Source organism: Notothenia rossii, assembly GCF_949606895.1.
Source record: "Notothenia rossii genome assembly, chromosome: 11".
NCBI lineage: Eukaryota > Metazoa > Chordata > Actinopteri > Perciformes > Nototheniidae > Notothenia > Notothenia rossii.
The window spans coordinates 33420279-33447434 of NC_136910.1; the positions used below are offsets into that span (position 1 = coordinate 33420279).

General features: G+C 40.2%; 1 protein-coding gene and 1 long non-coding RNA gene across 2 annotated transcripts in view; one reads left to right on the forward strand and one right to left on the reverse strand.

The window, feature by feature from the left end:
• Window positions 1–131: 131 nt before the first annotated feature.
• Window positions 132–7230, forward strand: LOC307025186. The gene is made up of 4 exons (XR_013804106.1): window positions 132–255; window positions 5914–5955; window positions 6162–6215; window positions 6967–7230. It is a non-coding gene; the product is annotated as an uncharacterized lncRNA (long non-coding RNA).
• The window catches only part of kcnt1a (potassium sodium-activated channel subfamily T member 1a), a 115845-nt gene continuing 89195 nt past the window's right edge, over window positions 507–27156 (reverse strand). The window contains exons 18-31 of the mRNA XM_079659799.1: window positions 25228–25457; window positions 24317–24518; window positions 23301–23406; window positions 22993–23165; window positions 16503–16574; window positions 16146–16280; window positions 8386–8497; window positions 8006–8107; window positions 7722–7805; window positions 7505–7633; window positions 6762–7056; window positions 5907–5969; window positions 5715–5799; window positions 507–1979 (exon numbers count right to left, since the gene is read on the reverse strand). Coding sequence (XP_079515925.1) covers window positions 1862–1979; window positions 5715–5799; window positions 5907–5969; window positions 6762–7056; window positions 7505–7633; window positions 7722–7805; window positions 8006–8107; window positions 8386–8497; window positions 16146–16280; window positions 16503–16574; window positions 22993–23165; window positions 23301–23406; window positions 24317–24518; window positions 25228–25457 — 1906 coding nt within the window. The 3' untranslated portion in view covers window positions 507–1861. The remainder of the gene's footprint in view (window positions 1980–5714; window positions 5800–5906; window positions 5970–6761; window positions 7057–7504; window positions 7634–7721; window positions 7806–8005; window positions 8108–8385; window positions 8498–16145; window positions 16281–16502; window positions 16575–22992; window positions 23166–23300; window positions 23407–24316; window positions 24519–25227; window positions 25458–27156) is intronic.

Below are 27156 nucleotides of genomic sequence, written 5' to 3' on the forward strand. Positions count from 1 at the left end.
GGGGTGGCCAATAGGGTGGCCAGGATTCAGCTGGGGGTGGCCATGGCCACTCCCAGCCACCCCCCAGCTCCGCCACTGGCCCTGAGGGCTTGTTAATAATCACATGTAAGGTAGTTGAAGTTAGGAGCACACCTGAATTCGTCTGAAGCCCTTGGCAACAAAGTTCAACAATAAGGGAAAGGAGCAAAAACATCCGCTCTTATGGAGTGTAGAAAGGAGGTTTGGTGCTGAACTTGCAACGTGTCTTCTGGACCGGTAAGTTACTCGTAACGTTGGCTATTTAACAAACATATTTGTATTGCAACTAAACTGAAAAATAATAGTCTATAAACTCTGCACATGAAGATGATCAGATCTGGGGTAGGTGAAAAGCTGCCTCCAATTTGTTTAAAGCATGACGACCAGTATATTTTAAACAGAACCAAGCTTTACACATGTTTGGTCCTTCCATGTAGGCTGGTAACTGACAAATCTGCAAAAATATATTTTTTCAAAGAGCTTTATATTTATGGTCAACAAAAATCCCCAAATTATTAATCACCATTTCTATGTTGAAGACATGCATCAATACAAAGGCCCTTTCAATGTGTTTTTACTTCATGATATAGCACTTTATTGTGCAAATTACAGTCAAATATTCTTACAGTACAGGATGCAGCATTTTAGAAATTCCTACCTTGTCCAAAGAGCCATACATGTACAAGCACATTTATTAATTAAGTAGTGCTTAAAGTCAAAAAAATTCTGATTCCTAATATAGTACAAATCAAATAAATCTGAATGGCACAATACTGAATATATTGCACAGACTGTTAAAAGGGTTAAACTGAGCACTTATGTATTGCGTATTGCAAAAACCTCATCCAACCTCAGAAATGTGCTGCAGAGGAACAACAATATTTGTACATGATTTAATATCGAAAACCCCTACGCCACTGAAAAAAGTTAACAAACCTAGGACGCTATTTATTAATTCCAGTAGTTCATCAATCCTTGATAAATTGTGCATTGTTCATAATATCCTCCACAATCCCTCTATATCAGCAAGTCTTGTAAACACGTCAAGAGAACTCCTCCCAGAGCTAAAGTAAAGCTTCATTAAAGAGTATGTATTCACATCTCTCTATAAACGAAGGACTGGAATGAATGACTTGGCCTTGTCCACGGCTTAAATTATCAAAGATTTAATTTGTAGACACAAAAACAAAATCTGGTAATGATTTCATTAAATGAAGTATATCTTGTGCTCACAAATGTGAATAGTGTCCTTTCTTTCTCTAATGCCGGGCTCCGTTAGCAACTATGATTCAGCTACAAATAAGCTTTAAAGGAAAGCTTTAATGCACATATTTTATTTGAGTCACATAGTGTTGAGTGTTGTGTTTTATTTGATGTGATTGAAGGTGAATAGGTAAGTGACAGACCAGACACAACTAGAATAAATGCATCTGAACAAAAAAGTAAAGAAAAGACAGATCAATCCTGGGCCAAAGTCTCTCAACTCCATGTTTTTTTTAGGGGTGCCACAACCCAAAAGAGCATGACCAATATTAAACATCTCCAGACAGTGGTCAGTGAAATTCACTCTAATCAAGCAGGTTTGATGGACCTGATTCAAATCTTCCTTTTGGTTTTTTAAGCTGGTCCCTGAATGCTCATCTGAGAGAGCTTTCACAGCAGGAGACGGTGAAATGCCACCGGCCAACAGAAGGCACTCAAAACACGGTTGCAGACTGCAGTGCTGGAACATCGAAGCACAGATTGTCCTCTTTCAGACTGCACGGATGCAACCAGACCCCCGTGAAAAGCTGAAGGGGGTGTTTATAGAAAGGGAGTGTATCAGTGGAGGTCAGCGTGTTCCTCAGAGTTGGGTGTCCTCTCTGGGCTCTGTTTCAGACTCGTGTCTCTCTTTCAGGCTGCTTCTGTGGAGAGGAGGCTCCTCTGGGACGTGAGCCAGAGGGTCCGAACGAATCAAATACCTGAGAGAGAAAAGAGGACAGATAAAGATAGGAGAAACTGCATCAATTTGAAAGAGTCACCACGTGGGATTCAGCTGCTTTCTGAATCCCCTTAAGAGCAGAAGTCACATGAGCTGAAATTCCTATTTTGACTGTAATTGTCTATTATTTCCAAAATAATAGGCTGCAGAATTGTCAGGGTCCGTTCTTTTGAGTTCAAATGAGTTCACACAATGCTGATGAAAGGCTCGTTCTGAACTAGATGTCCACTAGGCTTTAAGTGGACGTCTGTGTGCATCATGCAGAATGTATACATAGCAAGCAGGTGAGTGGGAATGCTCCAGTTTTGTTGGTGGCGTTTGCACCTCTTGCTAGTTTGCGATTACGAGGATGAATAACTCCAACAAAAGGGTGATGTTCATGGATGTATAAAGATAACTGGATACAGCGTTGAAGGCGGGATTCCGTTCAATCCTGTAAAATGTGCTCAATGCGGCATGAAGCCAAGATGCTGTTTTGAGCATTGCAATATATTTATTTTCACCATGTTATTTATTTATGATTATCTTTAGGATTTGATGTCAGCTGTTGCTGTCTTTTTTTCTTTAGTTAACACTGAAATAGAGCGCTGCTGTTTTGTTAGGGCGTTTTCTTTAAATACAATTTTAAAATGTTGATGCAGTAGCCCCTTTTTTAACTGTCTATGCTTAAGTTTTTATAGGTGTTACTATCTGCTTTGTGTCAGTGCATTCATTGGGTGGTATCAGAGAGTCACAAGGGTCTGTAAATGCAATGAAAACAATTGGCCACAGCAAATCATTTAAATCACATTTTTTACTTTTGAATACTTCAGTACAAAGGATGTATTGAATAATGTAAGTCAGAGATGGGCAACTTTGATGGTGGTGGGGTCACATCATTGATGTACTGGCCACCAGGGGGCCGCAGATTCACTTGGAACACACACACACAAATTCCATGTGTTGTATGTAATTATTAACAAATATACTAAGTCTGACATCTTCATTGACATTTTACAATCGAAGGGAACATCCCCAAAAAATGGGAACATCCTCTAATAAGCTCACTAAACAAATATCAGTTCACAGAAATGTTATTTCATTTTTACAAGTGGCATGTTTGTATTGAACAGGTTATTAAACAGTGGAATAAAACAATTTTAAACTATTGGAAAGCACGGAAAATGTGTGTGTATTGAGATTAACCATTACGATGACATACACATGAAGTCATAAACACTAACCCAGACATTAGTTGTCTAACTTGAACCTAAAACACTTGTAGCCAGTCTCTGCATTCCCCTTATTCCAAAATAAGGGGAATGTCAACACAGACACCTGTCAGCCCGCACTCTGCTGTTCCTCAGCGCCACTCCCCCTCCCTCCCGCTGAAATTATGAATGAAAAGCGTAGTAATCATAGATAACACGGCAGGGTCCGTGACAGTTTGTTTTCATCTGATTTCAAATAAACAAAGTTTTGGTTTTAAGAATATTAAACTTGTTTTGCCAAGTTCAGATGATAAAAATAACTTTTAAGCTTGTAAAGGCATAATTACAAGCGGCAACTTAACGTCACAGCAGGCATAACAGCCGTATCAGTACTACAAGTTAAAAAAATAAAATAAAAAGCAAAAAGAGGAGGTGGGGCCGCCATTTGCCCATCCCTGATGTAAGTGATATGTGTACACATATACATCATTAGTCAAAACAGGGCTAAATTTGATTGAATTATAAAAGGTATATGTGGTAAAATGAAGAGCCGTTTGGTGAGCCGAGCCAAATGATCCGGCTCACTAAAAAGAGCCGGAAATCCCATCACTACAAAGGACGCTTATCTGCACGCGGATTGGGTTATGTTATTGATTTGATTTGTCTGTTTGTCAGCGGAATTGCAGAAAAACTGATCACATTTTCACCAATGCTCCATTACATACAGGAGCGCGTCCGAATCATGGTTTGGATCCCAACATTTATTTTAGATAGCAAGATATGAAAATGAAGGGTTAACGCCTAAACCTAACCCTCAGCCTTAGAAGTGATATATCTGCTTTCCAATGCAATTCTAGTTCTCTGCTTCATTTTAATTAGGGATCCACATCGAAAGTATTCCCCCTTGAAAACGAGATGGTGCATCTCAAGGGGTTTATCCCAATGAATAAAAATGTCTATATAAGTATTCACTGTTGAGACCAACACAGTCTCACTCCCTGACAGCCCAATAGTGACGCTTGGTCAGGGTCCTTTGGCGTGCAATTGTGACGCACCGAGTCTCCTTCAGCTTCATAAATGGACGCAAAGAGCTTTCAACTGATTGCAATGTATTCCAATCGGCGGCGGTATTTGACACTTAGGGAAGCACCGCATCGGTCCATGTCTCAATCACGGGGTTTGTCAAGCAAAGCGGCTGGTGTAGTCCTAAACGATAGCTGAGGATTATGGGTAGTGTAGTGTTTTCTGCCATTCTAGAGTCCGAAAAAATATTTGTTTCTCCGAATCGAAGGGGAGAAATACAAAAGCATTGTACACAATTTAAACCAATCAATGTTGTGTAATTAACAAGGATAATCTGGTGTTTTTGAGTTGATGAGTAGTGCAGATATCACTGTAAAATCTATCGACAGTAAGGAGTACTTACTTCCGGGTGTAAAATTCTCCGCTATCCAATGGGAATGGACGTTCACATTTCCTTTAACTGCCGCCGACATGGACCGATCATGGGACCAATGCGGTGCTTCCCTGAGCATCAAATACCGCCGCCGATGGGAATACATTGCAATCAGTTGAAAGCTCTTTGCGTCCATTTATGAAGCTGAAGGACACTCGGTGCGTCACAACTGCACGCCAAAGGACCCTGGCCAAGCTATTGGACTATCAGGGAGTGAGACTGTGTTGTTGAGACAAGAAAAGCCTTATCTTGCAATGTTAACGAAGGGGAAAAATAATGTGTGTATTAAAAGTGGGGTATGTAATTTATTTCAGAAACACTTTTTGTTATATTCCATGGAATGCTCTTAACATCCCGATAGCAATGAATATATTAAATGCTTTGACAATAAATACATTAAAAACAATTCATCTGTGGAAGCCGTAGCGCTGTAAAAAGCAAGACCGGCCCGGCAAAAATAACTGGATGGCCTACCTGCCTGTCAGCCTTCCATCTGTGCACAAACTTATCTCGTGCCCTTATTGGTCATGTGCGCGTTCGTGTGTGTTGGAGGAGGGGCTCTGTAAGGAAGTCTGAAGGAAGAGGCAGATTTTTTCCGGTTGTGTATTTTCAAATTCTAGCTTACTTGAGCTGGTTTCTCCAAAATTACATACCCCTCCTTTAAATCCTTAATTCGGATCCACCCATGGCCAAATCTATACCTTTCCACCAAAGTTTCGCGTGAGACTGCACTAACAAACAAACAACAACAAACCGAAAAACATTCTTGACAGAGACTCTAGTTTGTCAAATGACAGTGACAAAGTAATATTAATTTTTTTACATCACTATTGATTTCCTTCAAATCCACCTTGAAAAAACAGTTCTGCTTTGATTGTCACTTGGAATAATTTCTGACAAGATTCACACAGTATAATACGTTTGCAAGAACACCCACAAATAAGACAGCTTAGAGAAAGCTGAGAAATAAACAGAAGCAGTGGTGACTCAAATTTCACCAGATTACCGTTCTTGATAAACACACTCGCCCACGCACACAACAGGAGCGACACAAAAGAGAAACGCTTACACAATGTCATTGAGCTCCAGCCTGGTGTCAGGAGAGGGGTTGATCAGGACATAAGACAGGGTGTTCTGGTGATCGTTCTGCTCATCTGAAACAGGAAAATCTCCTCAATCAGAAAACTGGATTAGTTGGGTTTCTATTATGCAGTTATGATATCATTTCTAGTTGCTAGAGGACTGTGATTTATGTCTTTACCTTGTAGGTATCCCAGATTGACTCTGTTCATGACGTCGCTGGCTGTCAGGTTAGTGAGGTCTTCTGCACAGTAGAAACAGACTTTTTAAGGTTCTACTCACGGTTGTTTTAGGGGGTTATCTTTGGGAATATATATTTGTGGTTTTGGCTGATATTGGAGCAGTATAACGAAAGATTGACTGAAGAACTGAGCAAAACTGAAAAAATGGTTGGCAAAATTAAGATTCAAAATGAACGCCTATTTCACATCTTTAGGAATTTGAGAGGATTCAAAAGAGATCCAGAATTGATCGTCTTCCTTCGAGACTGGTATGTAATGTCTATTTTATTTACAGAATCCATTGTGTGAATGCGTAAATGCGTGAATTAACGTTGGTGGCTAAGACAAAGTCAACTTTGTTTCATCATTTCATTTTCATAGTTATTTTGTTAAATAACTATGATAACTAAATAAACTTAACACAAAAAGTAAGGACATTTGTGTTAGGTAGATTATTTCTTGGTTGTAACAATGCTTCTAGGCAATACATCTTATACCGTTGGAAAGCCTGTATATTTACCTTTCAAATGGTGCGGCATTTGTGAGGAACATGCATTTGTGGGATGAAAGATGTGGCAATTCTCCTCTGCAATATTTGTATAATAAAGAAGTTGCGTCTAAACAAATGTCCAGATAGCCAGATTAAGATCTTTATGACAAGAGGAGGTGGTGCTCATTGAAAAAACTGCCGCTTTTGTCCACAGGGACGGCTAAAATCAATACAAAAGTTCCGTTCTAGCTGCTTAAATCATAAGTATTAAACTTTTTGGAGAATGTAACCTCGCTCTGACCAGTTGCCTCATGACCTTCCTCACCATATCCTGAGGTGGGGAGGCCCAGATGCCTCATGCGGTTGCGGACCAGCTCGGAGAGCTCCTCTCTCTCTGAGCGGCGGTACAGGTTGAGGCGCTGCTGGGCGATGCGCTGGCCGTGGTCCCGGCTCGAGTCCCGGCTGGACCCCTGCCACCTCACGCTCTTCTTACTCAGACGCCGGGCCCACTGCATGCTCTTCTTCCTCAGCAGGGGGTGATCTGACTGTTCGTTGCTGCGAGACTCCTCCCCTTTCTCCTTGGTGTCCTCACATTCGTCCACACTGACTGACACCTGAGACTGAGGCGGAGACACAGGAAGTAACCTTTACATCACCTTGAAGTGTGTTTATGATAGTAACATGTTTTATATGAACGAAAATACTCCATCGCACAATCTGCTCCACAAATCAGAATTGCTCCAAAATTAAATGAGTTCCTCTTTGGAAAATAGTCACCTTTCTCAAAGCCCATGATGATGTCTTAAAATATCTTGTTGTGTCAGTATATTTTTGTTGTCATGATATTAAACCTATTTTAAAGGATGTACACAAATGTGTCGACCATTTTTGCATGAAAAATATTTTTTAAATGTATCTATTGTCAAGCTTTCCACTATCTATGGACTACTTTATAAGTTGTCATATAATTGCAGCTCAAAGCTTCCGTTGCGGAGGTAGCAAAGTGTTATTGTGTCAAAGCTGGATGTTTAGCTTGTTAAGACTTACATCATCATCTCAGGATCTCACCTCAGAAGTTGGGAAAATGTGGGATTCTGTCCGATAGATCCCAATAGGAATTTCGGCACTCGAGGAGCAGAGTTTCTGGAACAGTCTGCCATAAGTACTGATCCACAGATCTTCCTCTGTTACCTTCATCTGGAAGGAGGAACGCAGGGGTAAACTATGGCACTGTGTTCGATTATTCATTTTTTCTTAGAGATGTTTTTTATTTGATTAAACTCACAGCACAGAGGTACCCTGACCCTGGAGTGGTGTCCAGCCCCAGCAGCAGCCTTGCAATAAGGATCATGTAGTCCTTCACAAAGGACTGGAATCACAGAGAACATTTTACATTAACAGAACAAACAAAACACTTTGGTTTTCTACCAATGACTGAACACAAGAGGGCACTTTTGCTTTATTCTGCTTTGCTTCTCAGTTTCTTCAGGTAGTACTGCTGCTGTAGGATTTCATTTTTTTACCTGGCATTGAAAGTGTTATTGGAGGAGCTTTGCTGTGTGTACCTACCTGATACAGCAGGGTGTCCAGCATGCTGATACTGAACACTCGCCCTGCAGCGAAGGGTAGGCGAAACATGAAGGCCAAGTTGGAGCCTTTATCACGCTCTTTCTGTATGGGAGAGCCAAGACAAATTGAAAACAGCAATGATTTTAAAGGTCTGTCACTTTTCTGATAGAAAGTCAGAGGGAAGTGGCAAACATAAAAAACAGTGGTACAAAAAGAAAAACACTCTCTTCTGCAACTCCTCTTTATATTCATGCTCATAACGAATGCCTTGTCTTTTATGCTGTTGCAACAAAAACAATTTCCCAAATTGGGATCAATAAAGTACCATCTTATCTTATCTTATCTTATAACTCTGCCCCATTCACCATGTTGTGTTTTACCTTCTCAAGTTTGGACAGGGCCAGTGAGTAGCAGTCCTTTGCCCTGAACTGCATGAATCTCATGTTAGAGGGATGAGTTAGCTCTGTGATGATGCTCAGACTGGGAAACAACCTGGAGAAAGAGAGAAGGGTGTTCATTTACAAAAACACGATGTATTAAACCTAAACGTATCTTACTACAGCCACAGCATTCTGGTTATGGCCATAGTCACAACACCTGGGATTTATATGTATATATTGTTATTGTTGCATCTTACTTGCACTATTAGGTCGCATTCACAGTGCGCTTCTTTGGTGCGCACCAGAAGCAAGTTTGTTACATTGTTTAATTTTCTTGAAGGTTCGGTTTGCGTTCAAATAAAAACTCAAAAGGACTATACACTTTAACACTAGAGCCGCCAGAGGTCGCTGTACCAATTCATTAAACTTCAGTAAAGCTGACGTCTGTGCCGGAGTTTCTTTGAAAGTGTTGAACTGGATGGATAGCTAGCTCGGTGATAGTGAGACCTTCACAGCGACACAGAGGATGAAGACTTCAGTCGATAAATGTGACTTATACACCGAAGCAACTTATATATGTTTTTTTTCTCTTAACGACACGTTTTTTGACAAGAGAGACTTATACTCAGGTGCGACTTGTAGTCCAAAAAATATGGTAATGTTATCTTGGCAATTTCATAGTTATTCTGCAATTCTGTAATACTATGACAGTGACGTGAGCAGTGATGTGGTGATGTGACGTGCAACGTGGTTGTTAAAGGACATGTGTGTTTGTTGTCCTCAGAATAAATGCCAGATGACAGAGGAGATGCTTTGCTGTCAATTCTTCCATATACTCTATTGATAATGAGTCACCTGCAGTTGTGACCCGTTAAAACATTGATGCTCTCTTTGTTTTTTGATAGATTTTACACAATTAAAGTGCAGAAGAGTGCAGCTTTTGGTTTTGTGTTTTTTTTTATAAAAGGTTGTTTTTATTTAAATGTTTCATTCTTTCTAATGATCCTCATGTAAATAGTATCCTCTTAAGCCCCAAGCCTGTTTTTCAGGTTTCAGGCTCGAAAATGACATTCCCAGAACAAATGACCATGTCTTCCCTTCTAAAAGGGTTAAATTAATAATCTTTTTTCTCAAAGTAATGATAAACCTGTGAGTTGGATGTAAAAAAGTCAGAATCAAAATAGATGTTTTTTATTTTAAAGAAAATTCAGATTGAACATGGTAAAAAACTGTAAATGATAGTGTCAGTCCAAAATATATTATGTACTTATAGTGAAAACTAACCTTGGATGATGGGGTAGTAGACTAAAAGCTTTAAGAATCCAAAGTACAACATATAATAAGTACCCTGTATCAAGATTGATGCAAAACAAGTGATATTTGACCTTTTTAGACAGATTTAGCAAAAAAAAACCTCTTCTGGGGCCATTTGGGTGGATTTTCCTTATCTCTGGCCCCCCTTGTTCGATTTTGACATGTGACCTCTCTTTCTGACCGTTAGAGCCAATAGAATCGAAGGGAAATCGTCCCGCACACTCATGTTAAAAAAAAAAGGTGGCGTCTTCGCGCATTCAGTCTTTCTACAGGTGGTCTGCTCTACTATTTTAAAACGGAATTGCAGTTTTATTGCTTATAGATTATCAGAACATTTCAAAGGGGACACAGCCACATTGGATATTAACCTATGGATTAACTACATCATCGTTGTTATCGTTTTAATGCCATTGAAGACCAGTTTTGATCAGACAAAACCAAGGTAAGCCATCTTAGCGTTGTGGGCTACCTAGACCCACATGTTTAGATGTACGTTTTTGTTGATAACGTCGCAAGTTTGTATCTTTCAGTGTTGAGGTGGGCACCGTTAGATTCTGTGTCTTTACGACAGAGTCCTGCACGGGTCTGATTTTCAAGACCCGCTCCCGCCCCGCACCCACAACGTGAGATACCGAACCCGCCCCGCTACCCGCACATATTGCCAATTAGTTCCGCAACCCGACCTGACCCGTCGGCACAGGATCCGCAACCCGACCCGAACCCGCATATACAGTTGCAAGAAAAAGTATGTGAACCCTTTGGAACTACCTGGATTTCTGCATAAATTGGTCATAAAATGTGTTCTGTCTTCATCTAAGTCACAACAATAGACAAACACAGTCTGCTTAAGCTAAAACCACACAAACAATTATATGTTTTTATGTTTTTATTGAACACACCATGTAAACATTCACAGTGCAGGGTGGAAAAAGTATGTGAACCCTTGGATTTAATAACTGGTTGACCCTCCTTTGGCAGCAATAACCTCAACCAAACGTTTCCTATAGTTGAATATCAGACCTGCACAACGGTCAGGAGGAATTTTGGACCATTCCTCTTTACAAAACTGTTTCAGTTCAGCAATATTCTTGGGATGTCTGGTGTGAATCGCTCTCTTGAGGTCATGCCACAGCATCTCAATTGGGTTGAGGTCAGGACTCTGACCGGGCCACTCCAGAAGGCGTATTTTCTTCTGTTGAAGCCATTCTGTTGTTGATTTACTTCTGTGCTTTGGGTCGTTGTCCTCTTGCATCACCCATCTTCTGTTGAGTTTCAATTGGTAGACAGATGGCCTTAAGTTCTCCAGCAAAATGTCTTGATAAACTTGAGAATTCATTTTTCCGTCGATGATGGCAATCTGTCCAGGCCCTGAGGCAGTAAAGCAGCCCCAAACCATGATGCTCCCTCCACCATACTTCACAGTTGGGATGAGGTTTTGATGTTGGTGTGCTGTGCCTTTTTTTCTCCACACATAGCGTTGTGTGTTCCTTCCAAACAACTCAACTTTGGTTTCATCTGTCCACAGAATATTTTGCCAGTAGTGCTGTGGAACATCCAGGTGCTCTTTTGCAAACTTCAAACGTGCAGATCAGAACACATTTTATGACCAACTTATGCAGAAATCCAGGTAATTCCAAAGGGTTCACATACTTTTTCTTGCAACTGTATTACTTGAAAATTGCAGTAGGCCCTATTGAGATTTTGATGAATATTTCGATTAATTGTTCAACCCTAGATGATAAGTGGGCTTTTTCCATCATTGTTCATTCTTTTATTTTGTTATTGTTAATGTCACTGGCAGTTAAAAGTCACATAAAAATGTAAATCGCAAGTCCTGAAAATTGGCAGAGTTTTAAGTACGCGATGGGTGGCCAGCAGTTTCCGTTCTGTAAAGGCTGTGTGGACATCATATGAAGCACTCAATAAACATTTTGAAAATACTGCAGGCGACCAAACAAGAAGCAGCAAAGAGAGACAAACTTATAGACTGGCACGTCGAATGCAAAGCAAGGAATTCCTGTGTGACCTCGGACTCATGTTTGATGCACTGTCTGAACTTGCAAACCTGTCTCAGCAACTCCAGGCCCATTCTGTCACACTCTTCAGAGCAGACCATCTTCTAAAGCGCACCATCAGAGTGCTGGCATCATTCAAAGATACCCAAGGAGAGACATTAGAGGAGGCACTGACTGCACAAGCGTTGGGACATTTAGGATCTGTTCCCTTGGAGTCAAATGCAAAGCTCACACCAATCAACGCAAAACAATTCCTACAAAGTCTGACTTGGAGAAGCGTCTCTCATTTGATGGTGAAACGCTTCATGATCTCAGTGTTCTGGATACAGGAAACTGGCCATCAACCCCTTGCATACGGCATTGTGAGGCACAAGTGAAACGACTCTGTAGGCGGTTCAATCTTGGTGAAGAGCAAGCAGTTATTGGTATGAGAGATTTCCTTGAGCACCCAGACAGTGAGCCTGAAAGCTTAAAGCCACTCATACAATGCATGAAGACCATCCCTTGCAGCACTGCTGAGCGTGAAAGGGGCTTCAGTCTCATGAACAATATATGCACAGACAAGAGATCGACACTGTTGTTGTCAAATGTAAGTAATTTGATGATGATCAGCATCAATGGGCCCCCTGTAACACTTTTTGAGCCAAGAAAGTACGTCACAACATGGCTGAGAAGCCATCGCTCTGCCACGCAAGCAAGGAGGCAATGCCCACCTCAGAGGCCTGAGTACAAACATATCTGGAAAGCTCTGTAGACTACCGGACTATGTCTAGAAGTGTTCCATCCTTTTTTCAGGGCTTGTGGACTAACACAGTGAACCCAGTATAGACATGTTGAGTGCTTTTTCAACCCTCATTTATTGAGGTGAAGCATATTTGTTAATTTGTTTCTTGTTTGAAGCTAATTTGTCTTGTAGCACTTCAAGGATGTTTTCTTTGTTCATTTAAGCTGATACAGTACATAGTTTGACAATGATTTATGGAAGATAATAGGGCTGAACAAGTTTGAATAAATATCTAATGCATTGAAAAATATGTTGAAAATGATTATTGTGTGATATTTGTGCAGATCTATGCGAAACAAAGAGGTTTTTTTAAGTGTAGAATATGATGTGCTACATCTGTAGCATGACCATATTTATTGTATACAGTTGCAAGAAAAAGTATGTGAACCCTTTGGAACTACTTGGATTTCTGCATAAATTGGTCATAAAATGTGTTCTGATCTTCATCTAAGTCACAACAATAGACAAACACAGTTTGCTTAAGCTAAAACCACACAAACAATTATATGTTTTTATGTTTTTATTGAACACACAATGTAAAGATTCACAGTGCAGGGTGGAAAAAGTATGTGAACCCTTGGATTTAATAACTGGTTGACCCTCCTTTGGCAGCAATAACCTCAACCAAACGTTTCCTTTAGTTGAATATCAGACCTGCACAACGGTCAGGAGGAATTTTGGACCATTCCTCTTTACAAAACTGTTTCAGTTCAGCAATATTCTTGGGATGTCTTTTTTTCTCCACACATAGCGTTGTGTGTTCCTTCCGAACAACTCAACTTTGGTTTCATCTGTCCACAGAATATTTTGCCAGTAGTGCTGTGGAACATCCAGGTGCTCTTTTGCAAACTTCAAACGTGCAGCAATGTTTTTTCTGGACAGCAGTGGCTTCCTCCATTTTATGACCAACTTATGCAGAAATCCAGGTAATTCCAAAGGCTTCACATACTTTTTCTTGCAACTGTATATGAGCAGTGAAAACGTGCAATTATTAACACACGCAGTTGCATATTTGTCTCAAAAAGCATGGGATCTTGGTTATTTTCTGCATCTAGGATGATACCAAAAGCCTCCCAGACCTTGGATTTTGCTCTTGAGGAAGTGTTATTGAAAATACTGTATTCTCCACTAGAGAGCTTCACCTCAGCCATTTCGAATGTTGCGTGCTCAGAAGCAGATTGCTGCGCTACAGAGGTTATGATTATGCGCGGTCCCGCGGGGGAGAGGTCTGAGGATTTAAACATTAAACTAAATTATCATTATTTTAATAAATTTATTATGCAACACCCGCGACCCGACCTGCATCATCTTTGTTTTACCCAGAACCGAACCCGGAAAAAAGCGTTTTTTGTGGGTCACCCGGGGGTACCCTACCCGATGCAGGACTCTGCTTTACGATCATAAACGATGTGTTGGATGTGCAGCTAGGATAAGTAATAAGGGAGCTAGGAGTGATTTTCGGTGCAGTAATAGTTTTTTTCGAAAAAAAAAAATGAAAAAGATCAGTTAAATGAGTTTTTTCCCGTTATATGGATATAAAATATTCATAGTTTATTAAATATTAATGTTCCTTAGACGTTGTTTCCTGCATGGGGCTTAAGAGGATAATCATGTATTATTTTTTCAAAACATTTAAAAAGTTGTTTCAATTCAAATGTAAACTTGAGTGGCTGTAGATCTGTCATTGTCATCAACAGTTTTTGTTTGTTAAACTGCTTAACTAATGATAAGATAATGGTGAAGACATTATTAGTTCATGGGTATCTACTATTTTTGATGCATTACTTTACTTTGGGGGACACAAACTGCTTAAAGGTGACCTATCATGCAAAATGCACTTTTTTTACGTTTTTTATAAATGAATATGTGTCCCCGGTGTTCCAGGGAACTCACCAAGTGTCAGAAAACACAACCCTCTTTATTTTCCTCCTTACCCAAATCTCCAAAAAATGGGCTGCAACGGATCTGATACAGACTAATCCAGATTTGAACACTTTTATGTCGTCACAGAAGTTGCGCTACGGCTATTGGGCCAACTCCACCAATCAGGAGGAGACAGCCACGGACATTGCCGTTCGAAAGCGCTGGAGACGCTGTAGTACATATTTCAGGCCACCAGATAGTGCTGTTCTCAATGAATCCGAGTGTGAAAGGCAGTGTTAAATTGAGCGAAATTAGGAATGGCTAAAATGCAGGATCTGTTTGGTATTTTGAAAAATGAAAAGTATAAATATGCCTTATATAGGTATGGTCCTTCACTATATTATTCAAATATAGCATGATAGGTCCACTTTAAGTAACGGTAAGGTAATCATTAAGTAATGGGTAACTACTCTTTTTGTATGCGTTACTTGAGTTTACTGTACCCAAACTGCCGAAGTAATGGTAAGGTAAGTAATGATGACTTAAGCAGTAATACGTGAGTCGTATCCCCCTCCACCAGTCGATCCAGTGTGGGACCCAAGCCAGCCGAAGATGGCCGGTTTAAAAGTGCCCTGCTGCAGCGGACCATTGCTTCAATCAAAGTCACTCAGGAACTCCTCATTAACTAACCATTAACGAATTATTCATTAATACAGTACCCCCCCAGTCTGTTTATCAGTAACAAACCATCAGTTCTTCAATCAAAGTAACTCATTAACTAACCATTAACAAATTATTCATTAATACAGTACCCCCCCAGTCTGTTTACCAGTAACGAACCATCAGTTCTTCAATCTCAGTCGCTCAGGAAATCGTTCCTTATTCACTACTCAGTAACTAAGCACATTTTGTGTCCCTTATTGTAAAGTGTTACCACCTGTGCTCCCCTGATCCGAACACCAACGCACTAGTCCACCACGCCACAGCCTCCCTGTTACACTTTTCATTTCCAAGACAGTATTCTTATTTCCAAAATGTATGCATATGACAACAAAGCCTCTTAATATTTGAATAATTTACCAATACATAACTTTGATTTTCAAATTGCTCTTAAGAAAGGTCTTAAGAGAAATCTACATCAGATTCATGACGTGTTCTGATTAGTAGCCAAATCGACACATTTGACCGAAAATTATTTGGGTAATATTTTAAAAAAGTTCAAATTTTTATGCAGAAATATAGTTTTTTAGCCTCATAATTATGTAAGGTATGTATTCCTGTTTCTTTCTTTTTGAACCCTATTCAACTTAATACTTTTAACTGACTCTAAATATCATGCAATTCAATCTTTAAATGACCATCACATTAGTAGTACATATACAAGATTATAGGGAGGCGTGTAGCACAGTGGATAGAGCCTTGGTGTGGGATCAGGGGGTCACAGGTTCAAACCCCACTGCAGTCAGCATGTCGTTGTGTCCCTGGGCAAGATACTTCACCCCAAATTGCTCCTGTGGGGATTGCCCACAGTATTGAGTATGTACGTCGCTTTGGATAAAAGCATCTAAAAAGTAACATGTAATGTAATAAAAGATTAATACAATGATGTTTTTCTGTTTCTTCTAACTGTTTCGCTGGTAACACCTAAAGCTTTTATTTTAAAAATCATTTTAGCAATACTTCTGTCGTCCAAACATGATTTATACAAGTTTAAGAACAAAGTGATAATGTGCCATGCCATTAATAATATATGATAATAATTGTGATAAAATCTGCAGAATTACCTGAACATGGTCTGCACATTGACAATAGTTTTGGCATCAGCCATGTAGTCTTCTTCGGCACTCATTGTACTCTCTTTATCCACAACCACCAAATTATCAGCGTAGATAATTCCACACTGCAGCAGGCTGTCCAGACTGAAACACACACACACACACGCACGCACGCGCACGCACGCACGCACGCACACACGCACACACACAACAATAACTATCGCATCAGGACATCAATTTTCCTGGTACATGCTGCACATCCAATGAAATCTCAGATGAGTACATAATCTTCTTCAACATGTTGAATGAATGTTATATATAAAAGCAATTTGAAATGAAATGCAGAAGCTCATATGACAGTCTTACTTGTCGATGGTCCCAGCCATGTAGTAGACCATAGGAAAACAGCAGATGGCCTCCAGGAAGTGATTATCCGGCCTGCAGGAAATAAATAACATATGATAGATCTATTTATAAATAGATTAATTTTATAAGCAGTGATGAGCAGTTCTTTATTACTAGTTTCTTGGACTACTGCAATTCTCTTTTACTGGTCTCCCTGAAAATAATTGCAATTAATTCAGAACGCTGCGGCCAGGAAACAAAAACAAAAAAGGGATCACATTTCCCCTTTGTCGGCATCACTGCACTGGTTACCGGTGTCTTTCAGAAACCTTATTTGGAACAAAATGATGGAACTGACTACCAACTAAATTGGTTAAAATGCAATTTTAATGTTTTCTGATAGAAGTATTGAGTCATTGCTAAAAGAGACACACTACCACCATAGATCCATATTTTATTTTTTAAAGCCTGCTGAAGACAGGTGTTGTTCTTTCTTTTTTGCTACAAATATTACCCACAGTGCATCCAACCCAGTCTCACAAAAAAAACGTGTAATAACTACGTTGGTCCACAACGTAGGACGTAGTATATCTACAAAAACGCCTCTGAAATTGTAAGATCCCTACGTTTGTTTTCACCATTCATTCCAATGGCTGGCGTCTATGTCACGTGACGTTCAAATTTCTCCCTGCAGAAAAAAAAAACATGGCCAAACTGCGTTTTGTTCTCGGTGGAAAATGCCTATTTTAAGGTTAGTTTAGCCATTAAAATGCGTTTTGATGTCAATTGATGCGAGAAATATCTGCTGTTATTTGAGATTATGTGTGCAGTGGATGTACATGATCTTTTGTTTGCTAGTTATTACGAAGATTACTTCAGGAAATTGTGTCCATACAACTTTTTCATTGTTACCAAGGTGGTTGCTTGGGACGCTGCTATCAATATTATTTCTGTTATGTTGTGTAACTGTTTGATGGTGTTATCTTTATTGCTACCCCCTTCCCCGTCCATGTATAGTGTTGGTCCACAGCGCAAACGTATTAGTTTAACAAAATCCGCATCTAAAATTGTGGCATAAACGTACGTTATATTCCCCTGTGCAATTCTCCATTTACTCAACAATAACACATAATTATCCTTGTGTTTATCTATTTGTTTGATTAATAAACACAAGTTGGAGTCCGTCAGGATCAGCAGCTCGGAGCAGCTCATTTGCTTTAGAGAATATTACACCCAGAAGTAAGTATTCTCTCCGCTTTGCTTGACAAACCCCGTGATAGTCCTCAAGCTCTGTGGTTGGATGTTTGAGTGTGCTCCGAGGGTTACGCCGAGCGTCGAACAGCACTTGAAATGGGATGGAACCACGGCAGACTGTCCAAAACTGGATTTGAACGGGTCCCCCCCTCCCCCACCCCGTCCCCAGAACTACACATGCTGGCTATTGTGTTTCGCAACATGTTCTCTTCGGCACGTCTCTACTGGGAATTGTAGTTTTAAAAGACGTTTTCGTATTTCCCATAATAAGAAGTTGCCAGTATTAAACTCTGTACATCCCTGGAGGTTTAGGGGATAGGAACACTCAAATTTAAAACATATAATTAATAAATGGGTGAAAATTGCTTGTGCCCATAATGGGCAGCATTAATATATACCCACATGCCAGCTAAGGTCAGAAGAGCTTTATTTAACAGCTGGTCTTATGTCTGTGACCCCTCCTGTTGTTAATTGATAAGCCTGAAACATGCACTTGTCAAGGTTCAGAGGCAAATTTTGCAAATATGGAAGTAGCCATCGATCATCTTAAGATAAGATATACTTTATTGATCCCAAGTTGGAAACATTTGCATTACATCAGCATGTGTAACAGTTGTAAATATGAAGTGGTGTTTATTTGTAAATCATTTAGTATGTCACACAAATTCTATGTTTTATATTTCATAATTATGTGTTCTTTATTTATTGATTGTTTAATACCTGACAAGGTCGAAGATGAAAAACTTGGGTCGCAGGTTCCTCAACAGTGCATTACAAGACATCTATCAATATGTGTGTACCTCCACCATTAAAGAGCCTGTGACACGAGTTTCCCCCATCATCCAAACCCATCAATTTGAGTAAATATTGTCCCCTTGAAAACCGTTACTGAACTGATTTTGGATATTTGTACTTTGATAACCATTAATCTGCCCTTCAATGTTGACAATTTTCTAGATCTTCTCGGGGATTCTTCAAGTCCCGCCAAATTATGTGTGACGTCATTGCGGACACAGCGCTCAAGCTGCACCGTTCAGGATCCCAGCATCTGCATGTAAACGCACGATGGGGCACACAGCAGCAAGCTCAGACAGCGATGACAGTTTAGTTTTGAACGTGTCTGAGAGCTTATATGAGGCTGAAGGATCGGTTTAGTATCTGTTAGAAGTTTAGGAATTAGGTGCGTCAATATGGGCGATCATACGGTCATGTAGCCAGTGGTGGACTGGGACTAAAAATCAGCCCGGGACTCTCGACCGGCCCACTTCGGAACCACTAGTAAATTGTCAACGGGGGGAGTGGGGGATGTGCTAGTGACTTATCCGACCGGCCCGCTTCGGTACCGGCCCATCGGGATTCGTCCCGATGGCCAGTCCGCCACTGCACCCAGCCCAGCCCACGTAAACTGTCAACGGGGGGAGCCTCACTGCGGGGAAACGGTGGACCTAGTGTCCCGATCGGACTGGGAATAATAATAATAATAATAATCCGTGCATTTTATCCATTAATTTCCCCAACATTGTGGTAAAAAAAAAACACACGTTTAATCCATGTTGGTGTACTACTACAACCAGTGGTTACTGGGTGGACGGGGTGGTGGGTGGACGGGAGACACTATGGACGCGCTCGTGAACTGTCAACGGGGGGGGGGGGGGGGGGGCTTGGGGACCTCTGTGTCGCCTGTCAGCGCAATTTACATGATGCCGTTTAGACAATATAATAATAAAGGGCGGTGCCGGCTGTCAGCGAACTGATCCGGCCTTTCTGCGCGACTATCACTCAAATGCGGGACATAGTCTCAATGTGTGGGACGCGGGACAAATAATAAAAATGCTGTGTGTGCAGTCCCGCACAGTGCGGGACACCTGGTCACCCTACACACACAGTTCTGCCCCTCACACACACGCTTCAAATCAAGTTGCATAAATGCTTGAGCTACGTTTTTATTATAATTACTGTGAAATCTGCCTATTATGTTGTCGTCATTATTACAACAAACACACACTTGCAACTGATAACACTGGCAATGATTTTAGATGTATTAGACTATTAAAAAAAGAAATCATGCTTCAAATAAGTGGGGATACGGCGTACCCCCGCGTCCAACGCCCACTACACCATTGACTGCAACTACAAAAAGCTAAGGTTTGTTTTCTCATCAGGAAATGAAGACCGGCTCAAACAAAAGATTTTTAAATCATCATCCTCACGATCATTTAATGTATCATATGTTCGCCGAATTGACATGAAAGCACTAATAAATGTAGTTTCATCCACTTGAGTTTACAACTACAAAAATAATCGATTTGTTTTTATATCACATCCGACGGGAGGAAATTCAGCAGCTCTCACTACCGATTTTTAATCCTAATTTAATCATCATCTTCACCACGATCATTTATGTTTATGTTCACCGAATTGACATGAAAGCACTGACAAATATGAATATACTGTAGTCAACTTCATTAAAACGTTATTAACGTGCCTAAACTCAGTAATTCACAATTTCTCCGCATGACAACACACTTTGTCCGTGTTTGGCTCTCTCTCCGCACAGTGAAGCGTTCCCGCATTGACGTCACTTCCGGCTTCCCCCAAAACCTCAAAATGAGTCGAAGGAATTTTCCCGCGATGTTCGAAATTATTGATATTTATCGGAACGATATCGCTTTTTCTTTTTTAAACTGACGATTCGAGATTACTAGTAGCCCACTATTTCATTGCACAACAGTTGTTGGGTTCGTGTCACAGGCTCTTTAAACTGTCATATTCTGCACATTTCTTATACTATCTACATACATCTTATAAGAGTATAATACATATGTATAATATCAGTTAAAATAAGTGCTTCAACATAGTTAACATTGCTGGAGGTATACACACATATTGATAGATGTCTTGTAATGCACTGTTGAGGAACCTGCGACCCAAGTTGTTAATTCAATGCATAACTACACCGTAGTTGTGTATATGATATGTCAATAAAGCTTAGAAAATCTTGAAATCTTCAAAGGGATGTGCAAAATAGTAATTATATACAGTCTTTAATTAGCTATTAGTAGAGAATAACGAGTCATGAATATACTTTATAGGGATCCTATTAATATCTAATAATAAAAATAATGAAATTCAATAACATGCTTTAACCACTAGGTGTCCCTTTATATCAGCTGTGCACCGTTATGGTGTAAATACAGCCTATCCACCAATTGGATCCAATATAAAAGTCAGCCGAATTAGTGTTGATACTGCGAGGAGACGTATTGTGTGAAAAGAAATGGAAGATGTTGTTTAATTGCTGATATATATATTTTATTTTTTTTAAATGTTATCGGTGTGTTTCCAGTATTTGTTTATAACGATGTGATGTGAGATGTGAGACTGAGTTGGAGAATTGCACAGGGGAAAATAACGTATCTATGCCACAATTTTAGATGCAGATTTTGTTAAACTAATACGTTTGTGCTGTGGACCAACACTATAAATTGACCGGGAAGGGGGTAGCAATAAAGATAACACCATTAAACAGTTACACAACATAACAGAAATAATATCGATAGCAGCGTCCCTAGCAACCACCTTGGTAACAATGAAAACGTTGAATGGACACAATTTCCTGAAGTAATCTTCGTAATAACTAGCAAACTAAAGATCATGTACATCCACTGCACACATAATCTGAAATAACAACTCATATTTCTCGCATCAAATGACATCAAAACGTATTTTAATGGCCAAACTAACCTTAAAATAGGCATTTTCCACCAAGAATAAAACGAATGTCGGGCATGTTTTTTTTTTCTGCAGGGAGAAATTTGAAGATCACGTGACATAGACGCCAGCCATTGGAAATGAATGGTGAAAAAAAACGTAGGGATCTTACAATTTCAGAGGCGTTTTTGTAGATATACTACGTCCCGAGTTGTGGACCAACGTAGTTATTACCCCCCCCCCCCCCCCCCCCCGCGCCCCGACACACAGAACAACTCTTCATGCATCTGTCAATACCCAAGGCTGTCGTAAGCGCTCAAATAGAAAGTGTGTGGGTGTTTGTATTTATGCAACACCGATGGAAGAGGGGAGGGAAAGCTGCATGTGTGGGGGGGCAGAGAGTTTATTGTTATTTGTGTGTTTCTATGAGAGTCCTGAGAGCTCGCATGTGGGGACTCAAAAGGGACACATCAGGGTTGCTGATGAAAGCCCGCTCGGTGTTCTCCAAAGAAATATTTTACTTCATCTTTTTTTTTTTTCTTCTCTCTGCTTGTAGCAATATGTAGAATTGCGGTTCAAGGCAATGCAAGTTGCTATGGTTTCTGTCTGGAGAGTGCAGCGTTTTATTTTTCTTTGTCCCTCAAAAACACAAATCACTGTGAGTAGCAGCAGTAACCTCACATCAGGGCTAACAATGGACCTCCACCTCCACAGTCTTGTGCCACACCGACGGAAGCTTTCAGAGAAATTATGTTTCCCTGAGTGAAAGGTTGAAAGAAAAGATTGTGTGTGTTTGTGTGTGTGTATGCCATTGATTGAAGGATTGGTAGATCGTGTTTATTCTTTTTCAGACAAAGAAACACAAGTCTATAAAGGATACAATGTTAAAGCTATAACACTATAGTCCCAAGATCTTATAAGTAATAGAAAACGCAAGCCATGAAACAATACATTAAACTGAAATAAAACAAATCTTGAAATTGAAAATCACGTCACCAAAATTAAGAAAATTACGAAATAACTACATTCACATAATGAAAAAAAAATCATATTATTTCAAATGTTACTTCAAATCTTTTACTGTAGCAAATAAAAGCCATAATCTGATTTTATAAACTTCAATATTCCCTTAAGGCACTTTACATTGGTGGACACTTGCCCTATTATATTGAGAAGTGTGTGTTTGTTTTCCTGTACTCATTGGGACAAAGTTTTGAAAAACAACCCATTCTGTGAGGACATTTATGGGTATGAGGACCTTTAAAATGAAAACGAATTGTATGTGTGTGAGCATGTGTGTGTGTATGTGCGTTCGTGCGTGCGAGAATGTGTGTGTGTGTGTGTGTGTGTGTGTGTGTGTGTGTGTGTGTGTGTGTGTGTGTGTGTGTGTGTGTGTGTGTGTGTGTGTGTGTGTGTGTGTGTGTGTGTGTGTGTGTGTGTGTGTGTGTGTGTGTGTGTGTGTGTGTGTGTGTGTGTGTGTGTGTGTGTGTGTGTGTGTGTGTGTGTGTGTGTGTGTGTGTGTGTGTGTGTGTGAAGGTGAACTCACGGATTATCCAGCAGCAGGACAATGGGGTTGAGTTCTTTCCTGGGTCTGTAATAAGCTCTGAGAGGAACGATAAAGTTATAAAGACCGTTCCCTGCTGTCTCAGCAGACACAATTATGAGCTTGTTTTTAAAACCATAAGCCTTAGCATCCTCAAAGCTGTTGTGCCTGCAACCCTGCATAATAAAAAAAATAAAAAAACAGGTATTTTAGGTTTGCGTTTCAGTCGTGAAGGACAGAGGGAGAGGAGGATAGGAAATGATGGAGGCAGTAAGTAATTGAGTGACTAAGTTGGAACAGCGACTGCCCACCTGGTCCAGTCGTAGGCAGCAGAACGGAGCTTTCTCTGCCAACAGATGGCACAAGGTGGGCGAGCTCCCGATGTACGGAGAATTGGGGGGATAACCTTTCACATACCTGCAAACAAATCCAAAAAAGCTTGAATGACACATTGCATGGAAACAGACTGTGTTTAAAAAAGGATTTACAGTACCAAAAGAAAAAGCTAGTTTCCTAGAATTCACCTATAGTCATTTATATGACCTTTAGAAATAAGATTTCAGGGCACTCAGGTTTTATTGCATGCTGGGCAAACTATTCAAAGAAAGATACCAGGTAATGTCTCCTTTGTAAAGATAGTCTTAGGTTGCATAATGGGAAAACACAACAAGAGTAATTTAGATAACATATGATTGTTCATTTGATTTGCATTTTGCAGGTTTAGCATATATTAAATGACTGTTGTTTCAATTATTTTAGGCTCAATCAGAAATGGGACAGCATTCATTAATTGATGTGTAGAACTACAAACAAGTGAAACTTATTTACATCAACTAAAAAAGCAAAAGTTACTTGTGCAGAAATATGTGCCCCTAGGTATAAACAGATTTTATGTTGTTTGTAAAATGTTAAACTGCTATGTAACAAATAATTACAGCTATTGCACAAATGAAGGGTAGATAAAGCACAGTATTTCCCTAGTAAGCAGGATTATATAAGATGTACAGGTAACAACAACAAGCAAGTTACAAGCACATCCTATTTGTACTTAACTTCTAAACTACTCGTTCGTTTTCATCACTGGAAGAAAAAGACTTAAAGGTTATTCATAATAAAATAACTGTTACTGTAAGTAATCAGAAGAAACTACGTACAAATGTAATTTTCAACACAAGAAATCTAACTGCAACGTGAGAAAACTGAAAGTCAGGTAACTAGTCTTTCTGCATTCAAAGTCGATGTTATCATTATCTAATAGCCGGCATTATTTGCTCCTTGTCATTTTGTTTTTAAGGTTTGATTATTAATGTTCAAACAGAAACCTTACTCAGTAGATTTCTCATCTGTGAAGACAGAGTCATCTTCTGATTGGTCGCTGAGAAGGTCACATGGCAGAATGGAGGAGGAGTCGGCGATCTCCTGAACTGGAGCGATGCTCGGCCGGCGACCCCCTGCTCCGTTTACTGAGGGCGGGACCAGTTTACCCCCATCAGGGGGACTCGTGTTGTGAAGATCCATGGCAACAGTGCCTGTAAATTATATTCTCTCCAGCTTTATATCACACATAAGGAACAACTCATCCCTCAGTGAATGCCTGACGAGACACAGCAGAACTCACTGTGCCAGATGAAAAAAAATGCACAAAAAGAGCTCACAGAGACACAGAATGATACAAAGATGATCAAAATGACCACAAAGAGACCCAAAATGACCCAAAAATGACCTGAAACAACCACATAAAGATAGAAATAGCTGCAAATTCACTACAAAAATACCCACCCACTCACATATTGAGACATAAAATGACATTAAAGACACACAAAACAATTGCAAAAAGACCACAAACAATTACAAAGTGACATTCATAGACTATAAGAATATACCAAATTAATACAGAAACAATTTTCTTGACAAAAATACAACAAGACATACAGTACAGTAAATTTAAAGAGACATAAAATCACTTCATAGAGACGCAGGAAAGCTAAAAACAGAGGAAGACAATTGCAAAATGACCTTTAACAACTACAAGGTAACACAAAATAACTGCACAAAAACTACAAAAAAAACAAAACAATTACAAATGGACATTAAACAAAGTTAGATACATACCAAAAAGACACAAATACATGATCAGAAAACTAGAAAGAGATGCACAATAACTTTTAAGTCTGTGTATATTTCTCCAGTTTAGGTGATGTGGGGCCTTTTGTCCCGTAATGCTCCTGTGCCTCTCACCCATGCTGGCGATGATGCTGTGCACAGGAAGCTGCGAGGGTCCTTCGTACAGCCCCCCCGCTGGGCGGCCTTTCCTCTGCTCCTGGTTGAAGATGAAGGCGGAGTTCTCCTCCTTGGTGATGTTGATGTAGTAGCAGGTGTCGGTGGCGGCCATGATGTGGCGGGGGCCGGGGTTCAGCAGGATGCTCTTGTTGTCGTCCTTCTTTATCCCGATTAGACACACGCCGTACCTGCACCACACAAACTCGTTGTTAGCATTATATACTTTAGGATAATATACGGATGCACCGATACCACACATTTTCAGACCAAGTACAAGTACATGTGAGTACTTGCCAATACCGAGTACTGATATGAGTACTTAATAATACCATTAAAGGTTGACTTTTCACCCCTCCTCTTCACAATTTAGCAAAGCTTATTACACGGCTTGGTTGAATACTCAATTCTGATTGGTCAATTCTGACATTTCAGAGGTCATTAACTAAGGAAGATCAAGGGAGGAGGATCAAGGGAGAGAAAAGAAAAGAGATTTCAAGTCAGAGCGCTGGACGTCAGATAAATCAAGAGAAGAATGCAGACAGGAAGTGAACACTAACAGGAACACGGTATGGGCTACAGACAGGAAGTAAACACTAACAGGAACACGGTGTGTTCTACAGACAGGAAGCGAACACTAACAGGAACACGGTATGGGCTACAGACAGGAAGTGAACACTAACAGGAACACGGTATGGGCTACAGACAGGAAGCGAACACTAACAGGAACACGGTATGAGCTACAGACAGGAAGTGAACACTAACAGGAACACGGTATGGGCTACAGACAGGAAGCGAACACTAATAGTAACACAGTGTGGGCTACAGACAGGAAGCAAACACTAACAGGAACACGGTATGGGCTACAGACAGGTAGCAAACACTAATAGGAACACGGTGTGGGCTACAGACAGGAAGCAAACACTAACAGGAACACGGTATGGGCTACAGACAGGAAGTGAACACTAACAGGAACATGGTATGGGCTACAGACAGGAAGTGAACACTAACAGGAACACGGAATGGGCTACAGACAGGTAGCAAACACTAATAGGAACACGGTGTGGGCTACAGACAGGAAGCAAACACTAACAGGAACACGGTATGGGCTACAGACAGGAAGTGAACACTAACAGGAACATGGTATGGGCTACAGACAGGAAGTGAACACTAACAGGAACACGGAATGGGCTATGTAGTGTTTAAGGACTTGTAAGTGGAACATAAACTGTGAACAGACCTGGACAGTTACAGAAAACATCGATCAGAGCTGCTGTGCATTTTAAATGATTTGTTACCGCAGTTCCAGCCTTTGGTGTGCCGTGAAACAGAGTTGTGTCTCCTTAGCAGAAGCAATACGATCATTTTCAAGTCAGTAAAATAATTTCAAAGTCAAGTTGCCGTGTAATGAGCAGGATATTGTGCAGCGAGCAGTCGTTATTGAACACCTTTCAGAATGATAAAGATCGATCTGTTTCGCGTTGTGCTCCGTGATCTGTTGGGTGTTCTTTTTTTAATAGTGACCGCCTTGCTGCACATTATACTGAACATCATGATGTTTGCAGCCTGCTCTACTTTTGTCATCACTGCTTATCCTAAAATATTTCCAAACTGCAGACATTGCTCCTCCTCTGCATACCATCTAAATCGACAAAAGGTTAACGTCATTACAGTAAAGCGGTATCGGGTGCGGTTGGATCGGAGTAGAAAGTTATTTATTGTTAATAATTCAAATGATATTTGCCTGGAGATCACTGTGGGCAAAGGAAGTAAATAAGAAGTCAAATAAGTCTCAAAATTCAAACTATTTCTTCAAACGACACAAGAAAGGGTTTTCTTGTCATGAAAGAGTTCAATTCAAATTTTGCAGCACTGAGATGAAAATATCAC